General features: G+C 41.5%; 2 protein-coding genes across 2 annotated transcripts; one reads left to right on the top strand and one right to left on the bottom strand.

Moving 5' to 3' along the window:
* The first annotated feature begins 39 nt into the window (after positions 1-39).
* Positions 40-13,651, top strand: org (oogenesis-related gene). Its single transcript, XM_080473625.1, has 9 exons — positions 40-185; positions 3,838-3,922; positions 4,744-4,843; positions 10,780-10,979; positions 11,053-11,124; positions 11,309-11,513; positions 12,137-12,288; positions 12,489-12,620; positions 12,694-13,651. The coding sequence occupies exons 3-9, from the start codon at positions 4,834-4,836 to the stop codon at positions 12,709-12,711; spliced, it is 789 nt and encodes a 262-aa protein (XP_080329751.1). The 5' UTR covers positions 40-185; positions 3,838-3,922; positions 4,744-4,833; the 3' UTR covers positions 12,712-13,651.
* On the bottom strand, positions 2,757-5,110 carry LOC308115829 (uncharacterized protein). The gene is made up of 4 exons (XM_080473626.1): positions 4,776-5,110; positions 4,325-4,458; positions 3,501-4,018; positions 2,757-3,169 (listed from the first exon to the last, which is right to left on the bottom strand). The coding sequence occupies exons 1-3, from the start codon at positions 4,838-4,840 to the stop codon at positions 3,735-3,737; spliced, it is 483 nt and encodes a 160-aa protein (XP_080329752.1). The 5' UTR covers positions 4,841-5,110; the 3' UTR covers positions 2,757-3,169; positions 3,501-3,734.
* Positions 13,652-21,855: the final 8,204 nt, after the last annotated feature.

The raw sequence follows: 21,855 nt of genomic DNA, 5'->3' as shown, positions 1-21,855 counted from the left end.
CAGCCGTGTCTGTTTTTTTCTTTTTATTATTAAATGCAGAAAAACCAATGAAACGACTCACTGCTTGCGCTGATGGGAACAAGCTTCTCATACCGAAGGAAGTATTGTCATGGGGCCTCCTCACTGTGTCGACATGTCCGGTGGCAGTCATAAACTAACAGCCACCATTTGAATTAATCACAAAGGTATGTTGTGTTGGGCATGTGAAGAGTACCCAGAGCAAACATTAACTAAACGGGTAGCTTCTGAGGCGCCGACTTGAATCGGAGCCACATTGTAGGATCTTCCAGCCTCTGCTCGTTCCTCCCCGTCTCCCAGCAGGAGATCCTGGACATCCCACCAGGTGCACCCTAGAGCCCTCTCCATCTGGCCTGCTCAAGACAAACCTCACCAGTATCAGTCAGTCTCTCCAGTCCTCCATCCCAACTGAAAACGGCCATAATCAGGCTTCTTCTGAAAAAAAAACAAAAAACCTCCCATTCACCTAGAAATCCTCACAATCTACAGACCCATAAACCTCACATTTCTCTCAAAGGTTTTTAAAAAGAGTTGTTGCCTTTCAACTCCACGACCACCTCAAATCAAACCAGCAGTTTCAATCTGGTTTCTGGCATAATATCCGGCAAATGCATAATAATTATATTTATTGTATTTATGATGTGGATTATTTTTTCCCCTCTGCTTTTATGGTCGTTTTAAGGTTTTATGGTTGACTTCACATGAACTACTCAAAGTGTGCTGCTTTTAATAATCCTCAGTACCTGTGATGCATTAACAAACTTGGAACAATTCAGCTTACCTTCTTAAAAATAAAGGTTGTCTGCATTTATATAGTTCATCATAGCTGTTTTGAAGCTGCTTTTTCCTAATATGGTTAAGTACCAAAATGTTCTTATGTACGACTATTCTCAAGGAATCAGTTCTTGTGCAGACCCACATAGAGCTGAGTGTCAAAGCAACATTTAAAAAAAAAAAAGAAAATATTAACCGTTTATTTTTCTAAAAATGTGCGCAACACTGATAAGAGAAAAAAGAGGAACTTGAAAATGTTTGTGAAAGTGAGAACTTGTGACAACAGAGACAGACTTGACACAGCTATTGAAAATACAGTTGAAGGGGCTACATTTTTATATTTACATCAGAGATTTTTTCTCTAATGTGACAAAACACATGGATCACAATGCACTGTGGCGACCCAGGAGCTCAACAGTTGAAAGAAAAGTGACATGATTAAAGTAGTTGAGCTACTACTTCTGGAATCAACACCTGACTGTCAAATCGAATGAATTCAGTGCAATTCAAAAACGTTTTTACAATATTCATCATCATATGGAACTGAAAACACATCTTTGACTACTTAATGTTCTGTCATTTACTAAAAAAAAAAAACCCCAACTCATTTTCAAAATAAGAGAAAATATATAAATTGTGAAAATTGTGCATGTACATTGCTTGACTTCAGAACAATATATATATATATATATATATATATAATAAAAAAAAACACACTTTACAGACAGTTCATCTAAACACATCCCAGCTTCCGGAGAAAGGCTTCAGTGGAGTCAGGACCGTTCTCAGACACAGGTGGAGGTGCTCATTGGGGAGCCAGAAACAATATTGAGCTTTGATTGTGGTGGAGAAAGCTGCCTCACGGGTGTGTTTGAAACCAAACGTGATCATGGTTTAAAGGGCTACTTTCCTCAGACGTGGGAAAGTGTCTCAGTGACCGTTTGGAGAAAGTGGAGGTGTCAGTTCTTACAAACTGCTCTTTCAGGGCCACGTCTGCTTGGAGAGCAACTATTTGCATCTTGGGCGGCCCAGCATTTACACATTTCAAGTGTCGTGTGACTTCCTTTGAGGACCCCCTGACATCTGTGAGGAGAAATGGGTCCTGAATGAACATGGTTCAGGACCCTGGCGGACTGGTCCTACTGGGCTCTGACACTACCTCTTCTCTGTGATCTTACTTCTGATTGGAGTGGGTTAGTCTGTTCAAAGCCTGTATGTTTTGTCTCATAATGCGGTTTTGCATTGGCACTTTTAATAAGTGCCGCAGCCACTGAGCATATGAGACACACAAGTGGTTTAGTGCTCCCTGTGGGAAGCATGAACAGAAATGACTCGGTCCATTCCAGATTAAATCTGTTTTGGTTGGAAGTAGATTTGGTTCCGAAACGGACAGCGTCTGGGTCTGGACCAAGACCACAGTCTGACTGTTAGTGACGTTTGATCTAGAACATGCCACAGTTGACTGCCTACAGCCGGTACATGACAGATACTACAGACACATGCAGTCCTCCCAACTCAGAACAAAGGATTAACCCCCTCTCTGCCAACTTCCTCACCAACAGCACTCGCTTGATTTTCAGCCAGTCGTGCAGAGTGTTTGTTGTACAACCTCCATGATTGAAGAGAGAGACGTGTGGGCCCCAGAGGAGCACCTGAGGCGGGCCTGCCAATACTGTCATCTGAGCCCAGCTCACAGGGAGGACAGATGGAGAAGTCCCCTTTGGTATGAAGACCTGGGCGTATTATTCAGACTGTCTTGTAGATGCAGACAGAATTGAATTCAAGCTCCATTTTGGTTTTCAACGTGAAGATGACTGTAGCTTCAGCACAGCTCGAGGAAACCCTTCCACTTCCCATAATGTCTGAATCCTGTCTTTACCAGCTGCCGTCCGCCCGTCCCTTCATTCTTTCTGTCTGCTGGGGTTTTCCTCCCCTCAAAGTCATCCCATTTTTGTTTGTTTTCTGCCTTGTCTGCCTCTCTGCTGGGGAACATCAGAAAGACCTCCTGGGGTTTGCGTTCAGCTGCTGTGGCACTGCCATTGAACATATGATGTGAGCCCAGTGGTTCCTGCAACAGCAGAACTCATACCAGTCTGTAGTGGTTCAAACACTCGGTGCTCTGCATCAAGCAGCTTTCCTGAAAAAGGTCCTCCATAGTGGTAACAGAGGGACCTTTCCAGGGGAAACAATCAACTGTGGGGGCAATCATGCAGCCTGAGTCGGTGACACACTCAATGCTGTCGCCTCCTGGTTGTTTGGCTGTAATGCACCCAGCTGAAGACAACAAAGCTTCTCTGGCACCTTGAGTTTGCAGTGTGGCTTGTAGCGGGGTTCAAAATGCGCAATGGCTGGAGAAGCTTCATTAGTCTGTTTGCACCTGCACAAAAACAAAGAAAACCTATTACTAAATTTGCAATCACCTGCAGAGCAACTATATTTAGGAGATTTAACAAAATAAATCAATTATACTGTGTTGCAGCTGTGACATCTACTGACAGTTTAGATGAAGTACTTTCGATGTATCACAGTTGGAGCCTTGATAAAGATCAAGTTTGAGGTATTGGCTGGTGTTTGCCACACGCATGCCGCCTTGTTTTGCATACAAATGAAACTGGTGTGCATAAAAGGAACTACAACAGATCAGGTCATGCAGTAAATAGAGCGTGTTGCAAACTGTGCGAAGTGAACGAGGAAAGGAAAAAACTCACTGTTTACCCGAGAGCCTGCCCTGGTACTTTGGGGCAATGCACACTGGGGTATATCTTGTCACCAATCTTTTTTGGCCTGCTGCACTCTGTCAGCAGGAAATCCTGAGTCTTGTACAAACTGATGTCGCTGTGAGGCCTCGTCCCATAGCAGCAGCCTCATCGCCGCACTCTGTGTCATACTTATTAAAAACAATCGGCGGCGCTGCTGAATCGCCTGAGAAACAATCCTCTGGTTCATGGAGTTGCTGAAGTGGTGGGGCAGATGTTCATCTGGGGTGTCAAAAGACAGCTTGGAGAAGGATTCTTCGTAATGTTTTGTGTCTTCTCATGAACGCAGGGGTCGGGTGTGGGAGCCATCATGTACACGGGGTTGTCAAAGAATTGTGGATGTCTTTCCAGAGGAGACAAAGGTGAGACTGAAGGTGAGTTGGTGGCTGGAAGAGAGAGGGTGCGGGCTAACCTCTTTTTGGGAACAGGCGGTGGGGTGAGAAAAGTATCGCCTGGTGTCTGGGGGGGATCTGAAAAACACAGCCAGAAAGATTCAGGTCAGACGTGAACTCCTGGCAGTGAACATGCAGCAGTGTTACCAAAAAGAGGCTTTGGCTCTTTAGTACAATCACTCTTCTTACGAGCAGCCACTGTGGTGCATTGTTTAACTTCCTCTCTTCACCTCTCACGAACTGAAAGGTGAACTGAGAACAGTAAACCACATGCTGTAGAAACTTGTGCTTTTCCCATCACACACGAGCATGTCTGTGGTTACAAGTAGAACAATGCATTGGAGTTCCTATCTTAAAACCCACATGATCATTCTGTTAACCTACCATAGCGCTGGTGTATGGGGCAGTGGGCCGCGTGACAATCAGTGGGCTCGGGGAAGACATCACTGTTCTCGTAGTTTTGCTGCCCGTGCCCAACGGGGCTGTACATAACGTGGTCAGACTCTGCACTGGAGTATCTAAAGAAAAGCACAGAATAATAAAATCTCTTTACCTTTCGTCCGTGAATAAATGCTCAAAAAGATCGGAGCTGCATACAAAGCTCAGAAAACATTTCTTTCTTTTTTTTATTGTTGCATTTCACATGTAATGTGGTGTTTGATTAAAAGCAAAGGACAAAATGTGCAAACTGGATTTATGCAAGTAAATCTGCGAGTATGTTTTAGTGAAAATCATGATTGCGTTTACCTGTAAAGTCAAGCAAAAAACTGTAAAATAATATAACTTCTCCATCGACGTTTCAGAGACAGAGAAAATACTTTGATGTTGGTCTTACCTGCGCTGTTTGATGGGCAGTTCTGGTGGCTTGTCCTTTGATTTGCTGTGATTACAAGATGCCATCAGGTCTGTACAAAGGTTAGGACCCCTATCATGCACATTCTCCCTACTCACACTTCACTCCCGTCACTGAAGTCAGTGTATATGAAACCCAAGTGGCCCGTTCAGTGTTTTGTTCTGAAAGACTTCACGTGAAATTCAGCTACACCCTCTGTCACTTTTGCTCTTCCTCTCACTGTGGCAATGTTTAAGAGTGACTTTTTTTTTTCTTACTTCTTTCTCAATGTTGCTCTGCTGCTTATCCTCTGCTGTAATCGTTTTCAGTCTGAGTCTGAGGTTTGCACCGGAAAAGTTACTTTTGTACTGAGGGCAAATGTGCTTTGTGAGCTAACCTCAGCTTGCCAGAACAGGGAAGAGCAGTTACAGCAGAGCCCCTTCGATTTGCACCCCATGCTTTTCTTCTTTCTTTCTCTCAGTTGCAGGTGATCTACATTCGCCATGTGCAGCCGCAGCGTGATATTTGGGATGATGCCGTTTGAGCTTTTACATTTGCAATATCTGCTTTGCAACTTTTGCTTTTTACTCACTTCACAGTGCAAAAATATTTAGACAGATAAGGACAGGTGTACGAGGACCAGATAACTCCAGGAGTTTTTGAAATGAGAAGAACATTATGTGGTTTGACATGCTGATAGTTGTAAATTACTGTCAAAACACATGTTGTTTTTATGTTTTTGGAAGAGAATCAACACGGAATCAATTGGGACATTGATTTAGCACCTCGTTTGAAGATGTTCCACTAGTTAGTGATGTGAATAATCATTCAGAAACACAGCACATCAAGTCAATTTCACTGTCATGCTGGAAAAATCAGAGGATCGTAAAATACAAAAAAAAGAAAAAAAGTTCATCTTCTCAGTACACATTTTTCTTTTTTCCAAACCCAAGGCGATGCAGTGTATCATACACACGACTGGTAATAATGGTAAATATTTGGCGTAATCCAAGATTCTAAAATACAAGTTACAAAGTGTAAAATTGCTATTATTGTCAGGAAAGCTGCCACTGTCACCAGAGCCACAAGTGTCTGAGTTAATGACTATTTTTTCACGGTATATGTATATAAACACACTTGCTCAAGAGGCCATGGTATTCTGCAGTGCAGTCATTGTCTTTGCTGCTGTGCTACCTCAAGTGTATTCTTGGCCTAATGAAGTACTCCAACTGACTCACAGGCTCATAGGAGATTGTCTGTCAGACTGTTTTGTCTCATTAAAGAAAATGATAAAAAAAATGTGTAATCACGATGCAGCATTTCTCCAGAGATGATGTGTGTTTCAGGACATGATGAAGCAGCACTTCAGTTTTAATCTCCAGCTTTTCTGTTTCTTTGTTAAACTTTATACACTTCCCCTTAATTTTCACTTGCATGTGAGGGTAGAAAGAGGAACACCTCAGGCCCGCTCTGAGCCATCTGCTCTTTGTAACATGTGGTAATCCGATTTTAGCGGCATCAGAAAACAGAGCATCTCAAAGCTGCTTCATTACTGTGGACTCGACTTCAGACTGACTCCACCTTACAAAGGAAGTTCAATAACATTTGTTATATAAATCACATATTTATCCAATCTCTATATTAACCACTGATTAACATATATTGTTTATTTTCATCCCCAACAGGATTTTTGCTGTTTCAGCATTGTTGTCTTCGACTGCCACTGACAGATGTGACAGACATAGTGAGGAATTTGTAATAAACCTTTGTTAGAGTCACTACTGAACTTTTAAAACACAGATTCCTCCAAATGTGTGTATTTCTACGTATACAATATTGGTTAATTTTCAAAGTATGTTTAACAATTAATTCTAAAAGTTCATTGTTATGTGAAGCACGGTGGTATAGTTGTTACCACTTTGGTCTCAAAGACACATCGCTGCTCTGTGGAGTGTGGATGTTCTATGCATGTTGGTTTTATCTCTGGTTTCCTCCCACAATCTGTCAACATGCACTTAGTTGGTAACCACTCCAGCTCCCCCTACCCTGAGTTGGATAAAGTATACATAGAAGATGCATGTGCTATTATTACATTTCCCTTAAAAGTAATAGGTCCGACACACAATGGAATTACATTTTAAAGAACTGGGGTGTCCTTCATTTTGTCCTCTTCATTGCAAACCCCTTATTTCTCATTAAAGTTCACACTTGGTTAGTTTACTTGTGCTGCTTTATGATATGATTCAGATGCTGAGGTCACTGAACCTCAAACCTTTATTTGCCTTAAAGCATTCACTGACGTCATGCACACGCACAAACTGCACGGAAAGCCATTTCAATTTTAAATGAGCTTTTTTTTTTCTAATCTTGTATTCAAGCACTCACCCTTGTGCTTTCCTCTCCTTTTGCTCGTAGCTGGGTATTTTGAGTCATAATGATATTTACTCACTGAATTGTGGGAGACTAAAGGACCACGAGCTACGAGGGTGCATTTGGTGACCATCATTGAGGGCCTCTCCACTGAACCTCTTCATATGCTAAAGAGCAAGTTCTTGGTTTCACTGCCTGAGGGACACATTCAGTGCTGCAGGAAAAAGCATTCAAGCCAACTCTGGAAACTATAAATAAACATGCAACCAAATGGGCACTCAGGAAGCAGAGCCCTACAACAAAGCAAATATTCCACTTATAATATGCAAATCTACCAGCACAAAGGCACTATGGCCTGAATGTGATTTTGTTTGCCGCTGAATGTTTACGGTGGCTGTGAATCTTCACTGTGTCAGGGAGTTATAATGAGAATGTGAATACTGGCACAAGATTCATCCCATAGTTTTTGGTGGTTTCCTAATTTTTGACTCTAAATTGCCCGTAGGGTTGCATGACTGTGTTTGTGCACAAATCAAACACACCTTCCTTTGTCAGTCCTGCCTTTCAGTTGTAGATGTCAATGAACTGATTACAAGGGGTGGTGTGTATTTATTCCCATTTTGTTTCACAGATGAATACAATGTATGTACATGGAGGTGAATAAATGCACAAAACAGCAGTACAGCCTCCGTCGTCCTTACATGTCATGCAACAGCCTGTAGGGGGCCTGGGGAGCAGTCCAGCTCCAGCTGGTGATCAGCTGCAGAGCAACTTTCTCCACAAAACATGGGACATTTACGCGTGTACTTGACACATTAGATGTATTTAATTTGAACACCAAACACTGTAACGTCTTATATCTGATGGACAAAATACCAAAGGCCCCTTTTGGGATCAACAAAAGGTGAAAGCTCAAAGCATTTGGATTTAATTTTATAACAAATTACTTCTGGTTATGGCAAAATGTACACTTATAATGCAAATTGATGCAACACAAAAATTCAAACAAAAATTATTGCACAAGGTGCATTCATTTTTACATTTTTAGCGAGTTTTTACAACATGGGTTTGTCAAGGTTATATTTTCTCACAGTAGTTCTTCTTATCTTTTGTTATTCCTTTACAGACTTCTTGGTGAAATTGTTCCAAATTCATTTCACATGATGAGAGATAAAATACTTCCTTATAACCCCATAAAAACGGCGCTTCAGCTTGGCTTCTGGTGGCTTTGGTATAGAAGACTGTGAGGAATTGCTGAAGGAAGCAGAAGGTGTTTTCAACTCTCCCTGTACCACTCTGGACTTTGTTTGTGAGTCCGCTGAATCTCTGGATAGTTTCTTCTTAGCTCCTGACAGATGTGAAGACTTGCCTTTTCCTTGCTCTGTGGCTGCTCCTGGAATTTTTTTGACACAGCCCAAAGCCTTGTTGTCTTTTTTGGAGCAGCGGAGACCAGCTTGGTGCAGCAGTGCCTCCTCGCTGGCCATTTGAGGGCTTTGGCTCAATGTGACAAAGCCGTACGGGGTGGTTACTTTGGCGAGGTGTGGCAGGGAGAGGGCAGCTTTGCTCACAGGGTCCAGGCACTGTTGGTCCTCCTTGAAGGAACGGTGATAGTACACGTCTCGATGAAGGAGAGGTTTACCTTTTGTTAAAGGGTCTGAAACACTCCGCTCGGCTCTGCGGTCTTTCAGAGTCAAGTTTAATCGAGAGGCAGAAGATGATGAGGAAGTGGTGGCACTGGCTGATGAAACCAATGACTCCATCTCTGTCCCTGAAATCCCAACGATTCCCTCTGACTCTGCATCCTTTTCCTCTGTCTCCTTGTTCCACGATCTTGAGCCAGTTTGTACAGACAGAGTGGGGATCGTAAACTGGGGGATGCTGCTGGGTGTCAATATATTTGAATATATATTCTCGAAGCTTGTCTGAGAGTCTGTGGAACACCCGAAGGACTTTGCGCTGCTCGTAGCCCACAAGAGTGCTCGGATCCCTGCACTGCTGTGTCTGCGCGCAATGGACAAATCGAAAGTATCTGTCCTACTACTGATAGCTCCAATACTGAATGCTCTGGTGACTGAATTCTTATCCATTTCAAGATGCCTTCGATGCACTTGCTCTCCACCGTGGCTTGTTAGCAGTTTAAAAAGAAGAGTGGTCACAGGCAGCTTTTATACTTCTCTGCTTCCCACCTTGTGTTCTCCCTCACTGCATCAACGCAGACGTAGATGTGACCAAAACCGGTACCGGATACATTTACCAATTCGGGCCATTTCCCTGTACAGACGCATAATGCACTCTCATATACCTCTTCATATGCAAAGAAGGAGACAGAAGAGCAGCATCTCCCAGCTGCTATGAGAGTCTCAATGGATGCATAATCAGAGGTTAAACCTTGCTTTGAAAAGGAATGAGATAACAACAACAACAATAATAATAATAATAATAATACAATGCATTTTAATGCTTGTAGGATTTTGTTTCCCCTCACAGTAGTGTTTTATTTAAAAAAAGAAAAAATTAAACTTGAGACATGACTGCTCTCTCCTATACTTCTACTCTAAGTGTAATATATTTAGTATATTATCACATATATTCCAATATATGTCAATATAGTCATCCATATAGAGTAGAATCTGAGAGGAGCGGACCAGGTACCAAAACTATCTCCACTTCTGCTGCCCGACGTTCTCCACCTTTCCTCAAGTAGTTTATGTTTCACTTCAGGAGTTCTGAGCCGTCTGGCTCTTTATTTCCTTTTAAATTGTGATTGTTCAGACGGGGAGACGGAGGAACTCCTCACACGTGTCCAGTAGGCTCTGACGCATGCGCAGTCGGTGCGCACAGATCGCGCGTTCGACCGCAGTGGGACGGTGTGGAGCTCGCGCACAGAGTGGATGACGATTTTGACGTCAGAACATAAGGCCCGTGGGCCAAAACCGACGGCAAGAGGCTCCAATATGGTCCCACCAAGCAAGGAGGTTATATGGGATCCATACAAGTTTATTTTTGACATTTCTTTGTATTTTGCACCAGAATGTTTCATTAAAATTGACTTTATGTTGAAATTGTAATAATTTTCAGAACTAACTGTTTGATCTTGCAAAAATATAGACAATTGCATTACATACACTGTGACGACAACAAAGAAAAACTTTGAAGTGTAAATTTAAAGGTTATTATCGCTGTGATGCGTTTATAGGACATAGGAGATTTGAGCTCCACAGAATATAACCATTCGTTTTCTGGATAAAGTTGCATACTGAACAAACAGCCTAATTGATTCCAGACACAGATTTCAGAATCACTTTTTAATTATAAAAAAAAGAAAGAAGAAAAATCATTTTTGACAGGGCTCGCATTGCTAGCCCTGCAGCCCCTGACTGGGCACCACTGTAAATAAATAAATAATAAATAATAAATAGTCCACCTGATGTTAGACTTCACATAAAGGTGAGAATTTCAGAGCATACAGATGTTTGTAGGATTTTGTTCCCTTACAACAACAATGATATTACTTTAAAGAAAAGGAAGAAAGAAATAAAGGAAGAAAGAAAGAAAGAAAGAAAGACCTCCCTGTTTCTCCTCCTTTCTGGTGTGTAATTGGTGGGTGCTGCTTTGTGTTCCTCGCTGATTAATCCAGGTGCACTCCTTCACCCTGATTGGTCACACAGTCCCAAACTGGCTGTACAAAATACCCTCCAACGACTGCTCCCAGAACCTGCTGCTCTCTACTTTGTTTCTTTTGGAACCTGTCAGTTGGTCCTGGCCTGCAGGAAGATGGTTCATGAGCCCCTCCAAGACCACGTGGAGTTTGTACAGGAAGTTGGAGATGAGATTGAGGTATGAACAAAGGGCTATAGCTGTCTTAGCACAGGTGTTTTTGATTTTGACTATGTTCATCTTCTTCTTGTAGGACAGAGTCACAAGGAGGGATGGCTCACTGCAGGTCGTGTCACGCATCGCCGTATTTCCTTTCAGCGTTCTAGTGAGTCACTTTGAGTTCAGTTTGTCGTTGGACCGGGGGGTTGGAGGGCTCTGTACTGGTCTGCTTTGCCCTGCCTGTTTTTAAAATGTCTCCCTGCTTCAGCATGAAGCTAATCACCAACTGTCTAGAAAGCCCATTGAGGAGTGTGATGCACCAGGGAGACATTGAAAATATTGTATTGCAGATGAGGGTGTTTAACAGAGTTTTGAGGTTGATGGGACTTCACCAAGCACAGCGGGAAGTTGCTGCTTTCCCAGGACGGCCCTTTGTCTCCCTCAGGAAGCGCTCACACTGGTTCCACCGCATGCTGGTGTCTGTCCTGCCTCACTGGCTCACATCAGTCCTGGGTTACTCAACGTCCCACAGCCTTGGACTGTACTTATCTCCAGGTATTGCTTTCAGCCTTATTGCTTGTGATACAAATTCCCATGTGTCACTAATCTATTTTTGAAATACTTGGTGGCCATATGATTTTATTCTTTTTGAACATGTAGAACTGTAGATATATTTTCTAGTAATCTAAAAGTTGGTACCTCATCCTGCAGGGCCAAAACCATGTTTTTGATCTCCAGTCAACAGCGGTCTATAATTGATGTCTTCCCTTTACTTCCTACAAGGTCACCTATAGGGTCTTATTTTAGGTTTGTTGAGGGCAGGTAGAAGTACAGCTTGTGCTTCGATGGAGTCTTGCAGGCCCATGATTGGAAGTTTTATAACTTTAAAATGTCATCCTTGGAATGTTTACTCGTGCAACGTACTTTCAAAAGGGTTTGGATGTTTGGCATTTCATAAATGTAATCTGATTTTCTACCAAAAATGATGGCTGTAGCTTGCACTGTATTGCTTTTCCCGTCTGAGAACTTCTGCATCACATTTTGGTCAGTTTTGAAAATTGACATGAGTGCAGTATGTTCTTGAAATCCTTGGTCCACATGCTGAAAAGCGTAGTGTCTACCTGGCAGGTAGTCGTTTTATGTTTTTAAATGTAGACCATGCTCCTCCTCTTCCAAAGAGGTCAAAATCTCTCCCAGTAAACCTGGTGGAAAAGGCAACAAACGAAAGAAGGATGTGATGGAGGATGAGGAAGATGATTCTCCTATCTGGATAAAACTGCTTGACCAGGAACTACCTGAAGAAAGTGTTGATGTGGATCCTGACTATGAGGTTAGTGCTGGTTGAGAGATCATGTATTCAATACTATAGTCTTGCGTTCTGATCATTGATATGACTCTGTATTGCTTTAACTCCTGAAACGCGTGTAGGTTCAGTTTTTCTAGTGTGCATAGCCACATCAGATTTAACAAATCTCAAACTCTCAATGTTGGCTGCCTCACTGATTCCAAGGAAATCTGCAAATTTTTCAGCCCGTTTCTGAAGAGACGGACAGTGAGGAGTATGCCACAGATCCTGAAAGTAAAGAGACCAGCTGTGAGGCGCCGAGTACAGAAACTGACACTGAAGACAAAGTCTGCATCATCATTGATGGTGTTGAATCTGTGAGTATCACTATGCAGAGTCTTCCACTACCAGCATTTATCATTTTGATGCAATAATTTGTTTGCTTTACAGATTGGAGATCAGTCCTGAAGGCTCTTGCTTTGTTGCACTGACATTGTTCGACCAAAGAAACTGTCCTCAAAGTTAATATGACAAACTTTCCACTAGATGGCAGTGATGCCTTTTCATTTACCAAACTTTTTTCTTTTTCTTTTTTGTATTGTGGTTGCCTATGAATAAAGTTGCTCAATTGTGACTGTCTTGGTTTGAGTTGCTGAATTGATGCCTTTTTTTAAAAACGAATTTTGTGGGTTTCTTGCTGTTGTGCTGTCGGAGTTTTCTGAAAGATGCTAAAGTTTTTGGTTCCTGTAAACAAAGTGTGGCTTAATCTCATAGAACTCCTGTATTTGGAAATTGCATCCAAATACTACAGTAATGTAAAACGTGGTCAGACATCAGAGCTGTGTTTTTAAGGAGTCTGAATATATGGTAACCCTGAGGTTCTTCCTCTGAGGATGCCATGTATTCTAAAATGAGTGGTTCTGGAGCCACAAAGCGTGGTTTCCAGCTTTATTTTCCGTGTAGGCAAAGTCTCTTCTGAGCAGAAGAAAATCCCGGCTTTAAGGATGGAGTAACTGCTTTTTCCAGAAAATTGACAACTTCCAAACTTGTAAGAACCACTTTCCCTTTAAAAAAAGTGATGACATCAGTGAGTATAAATGTGTGGCTTAATAAAATATGTAATTTTCAGTCCCTTTAATGCACGCTAAAGTCTAAGCGCCTGCCTGTGGAGTGTAATTTTCCTCATTCAGTGTACGTCTTGAGTCCACTTGACCTCCATATCTGTATGAGTAGGTGGCAGGCTATTGTGGAAAAACCTCAATGTCCTTGTTTTAAGGTTTGCTTTCATACATTGAATGGGATGTCATCTCTTGCTCTTTCATGATGGTGAAGCTGAAACTATTACCAATGTGTTGTCTCTTGTCTGGTTTTTGCATTTCATTCAATAAAAATTAGGCCCTGCTCGGTTTAACTGGGGCTCTTTTTATTGCTAGACATGAGATTGTCTGTCCTAGTATTTGCCCATAGAGCGCAACCTTTTGTAGAAATGAAGTCGGCTTTGGAAACAATGTAGGATAAACTAAGTTGTCCAGATGAATATTTAAAAGATTCATTAGTGTGTTGAGCTAATAATCTGAGTGGTTAATTGGCTCCCAATGTTTCCAGCTGGCTCTGTATCAAACGTTTTGAGATTAAGTGTCCTTGTCCGCTAGACATGTTTGATTTTTGCCCCTGTGTATTTCTGAGGAGAAATGGGTTTGTGTGTGTGTATATATATATATATATATATACAATTTGAGTTAATTGCAGCAACCTTCATCCCATATTACTGATCCTATATAATGTTGCAAAGTTTGAGGGGAAAACAAAACTCAAAATTTGATGTTAGCTTTGTATGGCAAGTGTCACTTCTGTTTACACCTATGTTCAGTTGATTTATCTGGGATTGCACAAACCTATAGGCCAAAGCTTATTGTCTTCAGAACGTATCACCTACATGCTTGTACCATACATGAAATTCAAACTAAGATCTTCTAGTTTCTGGTGATGTGTGCAAGTAAATCCTAACTATAATATGCATATAGTGAAAAAATATGAATCCTCTAGAATAGAGTTACCAAAAATACTCAGTCCTTGGGGAGGATAGTCCTCAAGGGGTTAAACCTGTGGCATTTAGTAGTGTCAGTTGCAGTTGTATGTATGAAAATAGTATCTATGAATTATTGTGAATACATTATAACACCATGGGAAAAAACAAACTATATTGAAGGGTATAGATTTCTGTGTACAAATTCTCTTCCACTGAACATTTGTTGCATGAAGAGGTCTTTATGAATATCTTCATTTTATCACAGAATCTGTTGGCAGCCCTTCAATTAGTCAGGTGTCTGAAAAATAGAACAGATTGCATAGATGTGTTTACACACCACTGCAGACTGTCAACACCTCACCAGAGCTGCAGTTTTGAGACGCTTTGTCCCAGTTGTTGAGCTTTACCAACTTCTTAAACTTGGTCATATCTTTAACTATTTCTCCTACTGGTAAAAGTTCCATTTTTGAAGATACGATAAATGTCAACTGGCTGCCTAACATATTCTACCAACCTACTTTCACTATAACCCTTCCACAAGAGTTTTTATATCTACTCGTTTGTGATATATACATATGAGTTAAGGGTTTTGGAATATGTTCTCAAAACATTAAAGTCAACCTTTTCTACAATATCAACTAATAAAGAATGCTTCTATCTCCTCTGAGCTCTTTTTTTATGCTCCCTGTCCAAATTTTCTGTATTTCAGTGATTCCACTGATATCCTAATCCCTTTAAATGAGATGCCAAATGTACTAAAGGCTAGAAGTTCTTCTGTTGTTGATACCAACATTCAGCTGCCTTCAATTAATTCCTGAAAAACACTTGAGGTTCTTTTAACAGTGAACTTTGTGACTTCCTTTTTTCTTTCCCTCTGAGATGTTTTTCACCTCCTGATGCTCGGGTGCAAAGGCAGCTGCCGCCTCACTGAAGCTGCAGAGCGCACAGTAGTACGAATTAAATGCTTGATGTTTGTGTGTGCGTTTGTTGGGGAGGGCAGCTGCAGTGAGAGCGGGATACAGAGCAGGAACTGATGGTCTCTAGGGGTTCTCATGGCTGTCTGATTGTTTGAAGGGTAGAGGCTCAGCAGAGGCAGCAATACAGAACATCGACCTCTATCTCTGGTGTTTGGAGCCAGCTGGAGACCTGCTTTTAAACCAAAAGCTCTTTGGCTTCCAACTGCAAAGTGAAAAAAAAACCCAACTGTGTCTAGAAGGGGCAATTCATTTTTCGCACACAATCAGGGGTGCTACAGAACAAAGCCTTGCTGCCTCTTGCAGAGACAGTCGTGATCAGTTTTGACAACAACAAGCAGCTATGGCTGAATTGTTTGTATTGTCCCAGTGTTGTCAATCATCATTCCATTATTTTCTTACAAATGTCTGTAACTACTGATCACTTGGAAAAAAACACAAAATTCTAATAGATAATTCATTTACACTTCACTCCAAGCTGAGTCAAGAACTGTTTGCTTCGCTTCATCAGCGACACCTGCGCTTACTGGGAGGAACTTAAATACCATTACAGGCCTCATTACATTTCCCACAAATGAAAGCATATGGCAACAACAACAATAATCGTTTGAGGAAATTAATTTTTTCCTGCATTAACTCTGTTACTGCAGTACTGTGGCCACATTATGAAGCTTTGGGGAGCGGTTTGGTGTTGAGGGTCTTGATTTAGGGCCGACAGCAGTAAACTCTCCGCTGGATCCAGAAAACTTGCAAAGTGCCGCTCTCAAGGTCCGGGTCTTTAACCACTTGGACACCATTACCAGTGAGTGCAGGGTGGTAATGGCGCAGGCAGCAGGGAACTCCATGTTACCGCACAGTTTAATTTACTGTATTCATTTTATTGCTTTTTATGTGCTTCGTGTTCGTAACTTTAGCAAAGCAAGCACACACACATTCTGGGGCAGGACACCGCAAAGCTACAACCAAGACTTGGTGACATCAGCTATTGTCACCTTGAATGAACGGCAGCAGGTGCCGGCTGCTCCCCAGGCCCCCAGTCTGACCTGCAGGCTATTATCTGCTGCGTTACAACGTGGCTCTGTAATGTCAGCCAACAAAAGCACTCAAACACACTCCTCTGCCTCTTACTTTTCCACTGTAACATTCTCCACCTTCCCACAGCACAGTCATGCAGCATGAATCACTTTACCTCCAGCCTAATGACCAGCTGTCCCCGTAGATTTCAAGAGCATCCATCATCTTCAGAGAAGTAGAGCAGGAAAAGAGGCATGAAAAATGAAGCAGACACATGCAGTACTCAGTTAGTCATACACTTTCATGTCGATTGAAGGTGAAGGCCATCAGAAAGTTTTGGATTTTGTGTGTTCTGATGTTGATCCAAATACTGTTGAGTGAGGGCAGGACCAGCTGTTGTTGATGGAACGACTGTTACCTGAGGCCTTTTCTTTGAAATGAGATGAAGTTTTTGTAACAAGTCGGAATCCAGACAATTTTTCATAACGATAATGTCACTGTTTTTCATTTCCTTAATGGAGGTTTTATCCCCTTCACACAGTTTTATATGCTATTGACATGCTTTCAGATATCACAGGCCAGCTTACCTTCAAAGTTTACCAGAGGCACTACATGGTGTCTCTTCAAGTTTCTCATTCGGATGTGTGTGTTTTATGTCTCTCCATGTTTCTTGATCAGTGCAGTGCAGGACCGAAAATATTTGCTGCTGTCTATGCTGCGATTGTCCTTGTCTTGTCCGGGGGTCGGTTACACCTCTGAGTCACAGCTGAGATATCCGGCAAACTGTGCAGGGCCCTCAAAAGTGTGATGTCATGTCCTTCTGATGCCACTGAACAAATCCATTTACACATTTCAGATGCTATTCTGAGTCGCGGCCCACAGACCAACACTACTGGAGCCAAAACATGCAGACATGGGGGGGGGGGGAGCTTTGACCAAATCATTAATATTGTTATTGCTTCATAATGTATGTATAGTCTGAAATAGGTCATTGTATGTGTTTTTTTTTTATTCTTTGTGTAGTGCTTATGGTTAATTTTTGAAGAAAGGGCTTGTAATTAGGCTCATGGTGACCAGCATGGGAACACCAGTATGCTTTATCATTGCTCTGGCTGGGTCTGCCACAGTGCCAACGTGTAATGGGCAAGTGTGCGCATAAGGTGGATCCCCGAATGTCTAGCAATAACTGATAGAACCTAAAAAAAGATCAGCTGGGTGACATCTGTGGAGTAACCATCCTACACCTGCGCAAGTATCATAGCCACTTTCTCAATCCATTGATCTTCTGGAGGGATAAATTAAGTGCTATCTTGGCTTCCTCATTCCAACCATATTAAGCCTCATGTCTAAACTCTCTGACAAACTGACACATGTGATCAAAACAGCACACATCATCCATGCAGTCACTGAGGCAAGTGACTAACACTTTTGTGGCATGCTGAGCAGAGAAGATGCAAAAATGGCAACAACCTCCATGCCAACATTTCACTTGTGTTGACTCCCTGCTGAGGAGGATACATTCAAAACAATGGTTAATGAGCCAGGCCAAAGCACCTCCTCAAGCTGAAAGCAATAGTGCAGAAGAGACCGATAGATCAGCGCATGAGATTTATATGCTTATGATGAAACATAGGTCTGATAGAAGCACACCCGAAGAAGAGACAAAAGTGTTCCTCGATGACACTCTGAAGACCATGGAATAAGTTGAATCTACAACAGACTGGCTTTAAACTCTGGAAATCTTCCTTTTGGAGTGGCAAAGTCCAAACCTGAGACCAACAGTTGTGAGACCTCGAGACAGCTATTCATGTCAGGCAGTGTCAGAATATGGATGAGCTGAAGCAGTTATGTGAGGAGAAATTGCCAAAGATTCCTCGTGAGTCTCGCTATATGGTTGAAGTTTTGTCAAAGATATATATATATATATATATATAATACACACTACTGTACAATAGTTTTGGGCAAGAGTGGAAAGAATGTCCTAGAAAAAGATACAGTTGTTAGTAAAATGACTGCTTAAAACTGCATAATGTGAATAAACTAAATATAAATCAGCGGCTCTCCTCCATAAAATCGCAGACACTTTTTAAAAGTGATCTGCAGGAAGTTAGACTAAAAAAAACTATTTACAAACTAAACACACTGGTGCCTATTTGTCTGTTTCCTCATACATACCCCAGGGCCATATTATCATTTCCAGCACTCTGTTAGTCTTTATACAGAGATATAGTCCTTATTGACATTGCTACCAGTTTGGGAGCATTATCCTCTCCTACATATGCAAACACTAATTACAGATCATTTGAAACACTGAAAGAAGGCATGATTATTTAGTAATGCAAATTTTTAACAGGTGGCCTTTAAAGGTAGTTTTGAATCCTGTAATTTTATTTATGATGCTTTAAAGGTGTGAAAAGAGCTTTCCAGATGTTTTGAAGCAGTGTGGCTCCATCTTAAATAAATGTATTGAACCATTTAGGACAGCAGAGTTTCTTTTTCTATGAACTCCTTAATGGCATTTTAATATTTTTCAGCCTTCATCATTGCTTTTTTCCATATTTTTCTCTAGAAACACATTTTAATGAACCAAATATCCTAAGCATGATGAAGTTGTTATAAAAGTATTTGTAGTTATAGCGACTGCAGAATGAGGAGTTTAAATGTGTCAGATTTTGTAAAAAGTATAAAACGAATAACCCGTCAAAGATTGAAGTGGAAAACTTTCAAAGTTAAAGCTTGAACACTATGAAATATCCTAGCCTGAAAAAAAATCCAAGTGTCGGCACTGCAGACCTAAACTGACAGTGAGCGCAGCCCCTGAATAAAGACGGCGGCGGTCACGCGTCCACATTTTCTCTTAGTTTCTGCTTCTCCGTTCTTTAGCAAGGGACAAATCCGAACATTCGTTTCAAAGGTTTATTTTGCTGAGAGACATGCTGTACTTTAAGGGAAGAAGAAAAGAATTTAGGGCTGAAATTCAACCACTAACATGTCCTTGTTTTCCTGTTACAGAAGAAGTGTACTAGTTGGTGGATACTTTGAAGAATTGTTTGAAAAATAGTCCCGGACCTATCTATTCCTGTTGGAACGCGGTTGGCTTTGAAATTAAAACAATATTTTAGTCATAAAGTTGGAGCAGCTTTAAATGTGCAGTGCCTGCACTGTGACTATATCCTTCTACGAACTTGGCACCGTGCAGCCTGTCAGGCACAGCCATGGCCTTTTCTTGTTTCAAGAAACAGACATCAGAGATTTATACTCCTCAAGTGATGACGAGAGGCAGCTGCTTCCTCTGTCGCTGCCAGTAGTGCACCCACGTGTTTGCACAGTGTGAACACAGATCACTTTTAGTTTGGCGCTGGCTGTCATCTCGACTCAGATCAATGTACCTATCAGCAGTTTGGTGCCATTTGAACATGCTGTTGAGAGCTACAAGCAGAAATACACCAAATTGCTGATTTACTTTGATGGTGCAAATGTTGGTTCTGTCATATATAAACTCTCTAAATGCTTGTTTTTGGCAGGCACAGTACCTGAGCAGATTATGTTTCAAGTCCTGCTTTAGAAATATTACCTAACAGGATACAAAGCATTCTCTGCCAGAGTGGCATTACATGAATAATTGACTGCATTTACTGACATTTGTAACTGCAGGTGTCACATAATGCAATGCAGTGAAAACTATTTTCAATCTCTGAATGTAGTAAAATGAAAAAAAAAACTGTGCTAAATGTGTTTTTATAGTATCATCAAAGTACAGATCTCAGTGCAGCGATCATTCGCTGATTTAATAAACACTGACCTGGGTGAAATAGTGATGAATCACTTGCATTGATGATGGAAAGATAATTATTGCCTGAATCTACAGCTGCCCTTGATTTAACAGAGCAATTTAAGATGGTTTCAAAATAGACTATACATCCTCATCTTCACAGTTTTTCCCTACTCTCACAGCACGGAGATCAATCCATCCCTCCATCTTTCATAGAACTGGAACTAAACCCAGCCAACTATTGATGATAACAGACACACACTGGACAGTCCATCACAGTTTAAACAGAGAAACAGACAATCACAGATGCTCACATTCACACTTGCAGGTAATTTGTTTTTCATGTAATCTCTAATACATGTTTTTTTTGCACTGGGAAAACATGTAAACTCCTAACAAAAAATTAACAAAACATTAGGAGGCCAATGTGCTAGTAACCACAGCATCATTGTGATGCCTTAGGTTGCTGTCACAAGTTGATATGTACGGGCTGTGTTCACAGATTGAAGTGAAGATTTCAAATTGAGTATAATTTGCACATATTACCGAGGGAGTTAGGTCTGCTGCTAGTGGTGAAAAAGAATTACAAAGAATTATTGTTGTGGAGCCTGACATTCCAAATGTAATTTAGTGTTTAAATACCTTGAATTAGCATCTCCTTTGAATAACGAGCTTTCAGGGAGAATCCTGGAAGGAGACGGTTCAATCCCAGGTGTGAGAACAGCGTCGACTCCTGCTGTCTCTGATCTGTAATGTTGACATCAGCTTGGCAGTGACAGCCTGTTTTCTTTCTGACAAAAACAAGTGCAGGGACCGGCTGGCTCTTTGATGTGATGTTTCAATTGTGATGCTCTTTGCGTATTTCTGAAGGCCATGCTCCTCCTGTGTTTTACTCTTCAGCGTGAGGGCTGTTAGGCAACCAACAGCTTGGGATTCACAAATGCCCCAATTTTCATTTTCACAAAGAATATGTTCTGCTGCAGCAAAAGAATCTAACGCTACCCAATTACCTGTTCTCCAATTAACCCATATTTCTTTTCATTTTTCTTGTGGAGAAAGTGCTTCCATTGCAGGATCCGGGTTTGTATTGATTATTCTGGCAGAAGAAGTAGGACAGAGAAATAAAAGGGCAGAAGGGCTTTGATGGTGAGGATATCTGGGGTAGGCTGAGCTTCCACTGCAGAGGATTTCAGATTTTTTTTCAGCTTATTATAAAACAGCATTAATCTAGTTGTGAGATAACGTGACATATCTTGAAGAAATTACACATTCCTGCGTGTGCAGTGCATCTCCGAGATGCAGAGGCTCTTCTGGGATGCTGTGCTCTGTGTTTCAGTGTGGGATGCCGTTTTGTTTGTCATTATAGTTTGTCCCTGCAGCTCTGTGTAGTCCTGTGCTTTTGGAGCGTGCCAGACGCAGCTGAGTGGCAGCAGTGATAACATGCAGTGTAAATGTTTTGCACACGCACATGCACACACTCATCTTTGATGTATGTAGCCAGTGGCACTAATGAGATTTGTCATTTTTTCACACAAAATTACTTCAGTGCCTGCTCGGGACACACTCGCACAGCTCCAAGGTTTCAGCCTGATGAAACGTAGTGTATAGGGGAGACTTGCTCTCAGTAATTAATCTTATTACAACCAAACTTACTATACCACTGTGCTGAGATGTGTAATAATGTTTTTTGACATTGTGTGTTTTTGTGGAGATGTATTTGTGTATGTCTGAATGAGAGGGGGTTATTGTTGATTCAAGGGTTATTGTTGATTCAAGTGGACCAGCCCGGGCTCTTGTTTGTGTCGATCATATCAGTGGTAGGT

This window comes from Lipophrys pholis, assembly GCF_963383615.2.
Source record: "Lipophrys pholis genome assembly, chromosome: 10".
In the NCBI taxonomy this organism is placed as follows: domain Eukaryota; kingdom Metazoa; phylum Chordata; class Actinopteri; order Blenniiformes; family Blenniidae; genus Lipophrys; species Lipophrys pholis.
This window is presented reverse-complemented; position numbering and strand designations above follow the sequence as displayed.

Bases quoted from the DNA above. Each gene is read 5' to 3' on its own strand.
- org (XM_080473625.1), top strand. The intron at 11,125-11,308 runs GTGAGTCACTTT...ATTGTATTGCAG, and splicing joins TATTTCCTTTCAGCGTTCTA to ATGAGGGTGTTTAACAGAGT. The intron at 11,514-12,136 runs GTATTGCTTTCA...CCTCTTCCAAAG, and splicing joins TGGACTGTACTTATCTCCAG to AGGTCAAAATCTCTCCCAGT.
- LOC308115829 (XM_080473626.1), bottom strand. From the start codon at position 4,840: ATGGCATCTTGTAATCACAGCAAATCAAAGGACAAGCCACCAGAACTG. The intron at 4,459-4,775 runs GTAAGACCAACA...GCTTTTCTTTAG, and splicing joins CTGCCCATCAAACAGCGCAG to ATACTCCAGTGCAGAGTCTG. The intron at 4,019-4,324 runs GTAGGTTAACAG...TGTGTTTTTCAG, and splicing joins CCCCATACACCAGCGCTATG to ATCCCCCCCAGACACCAGGC.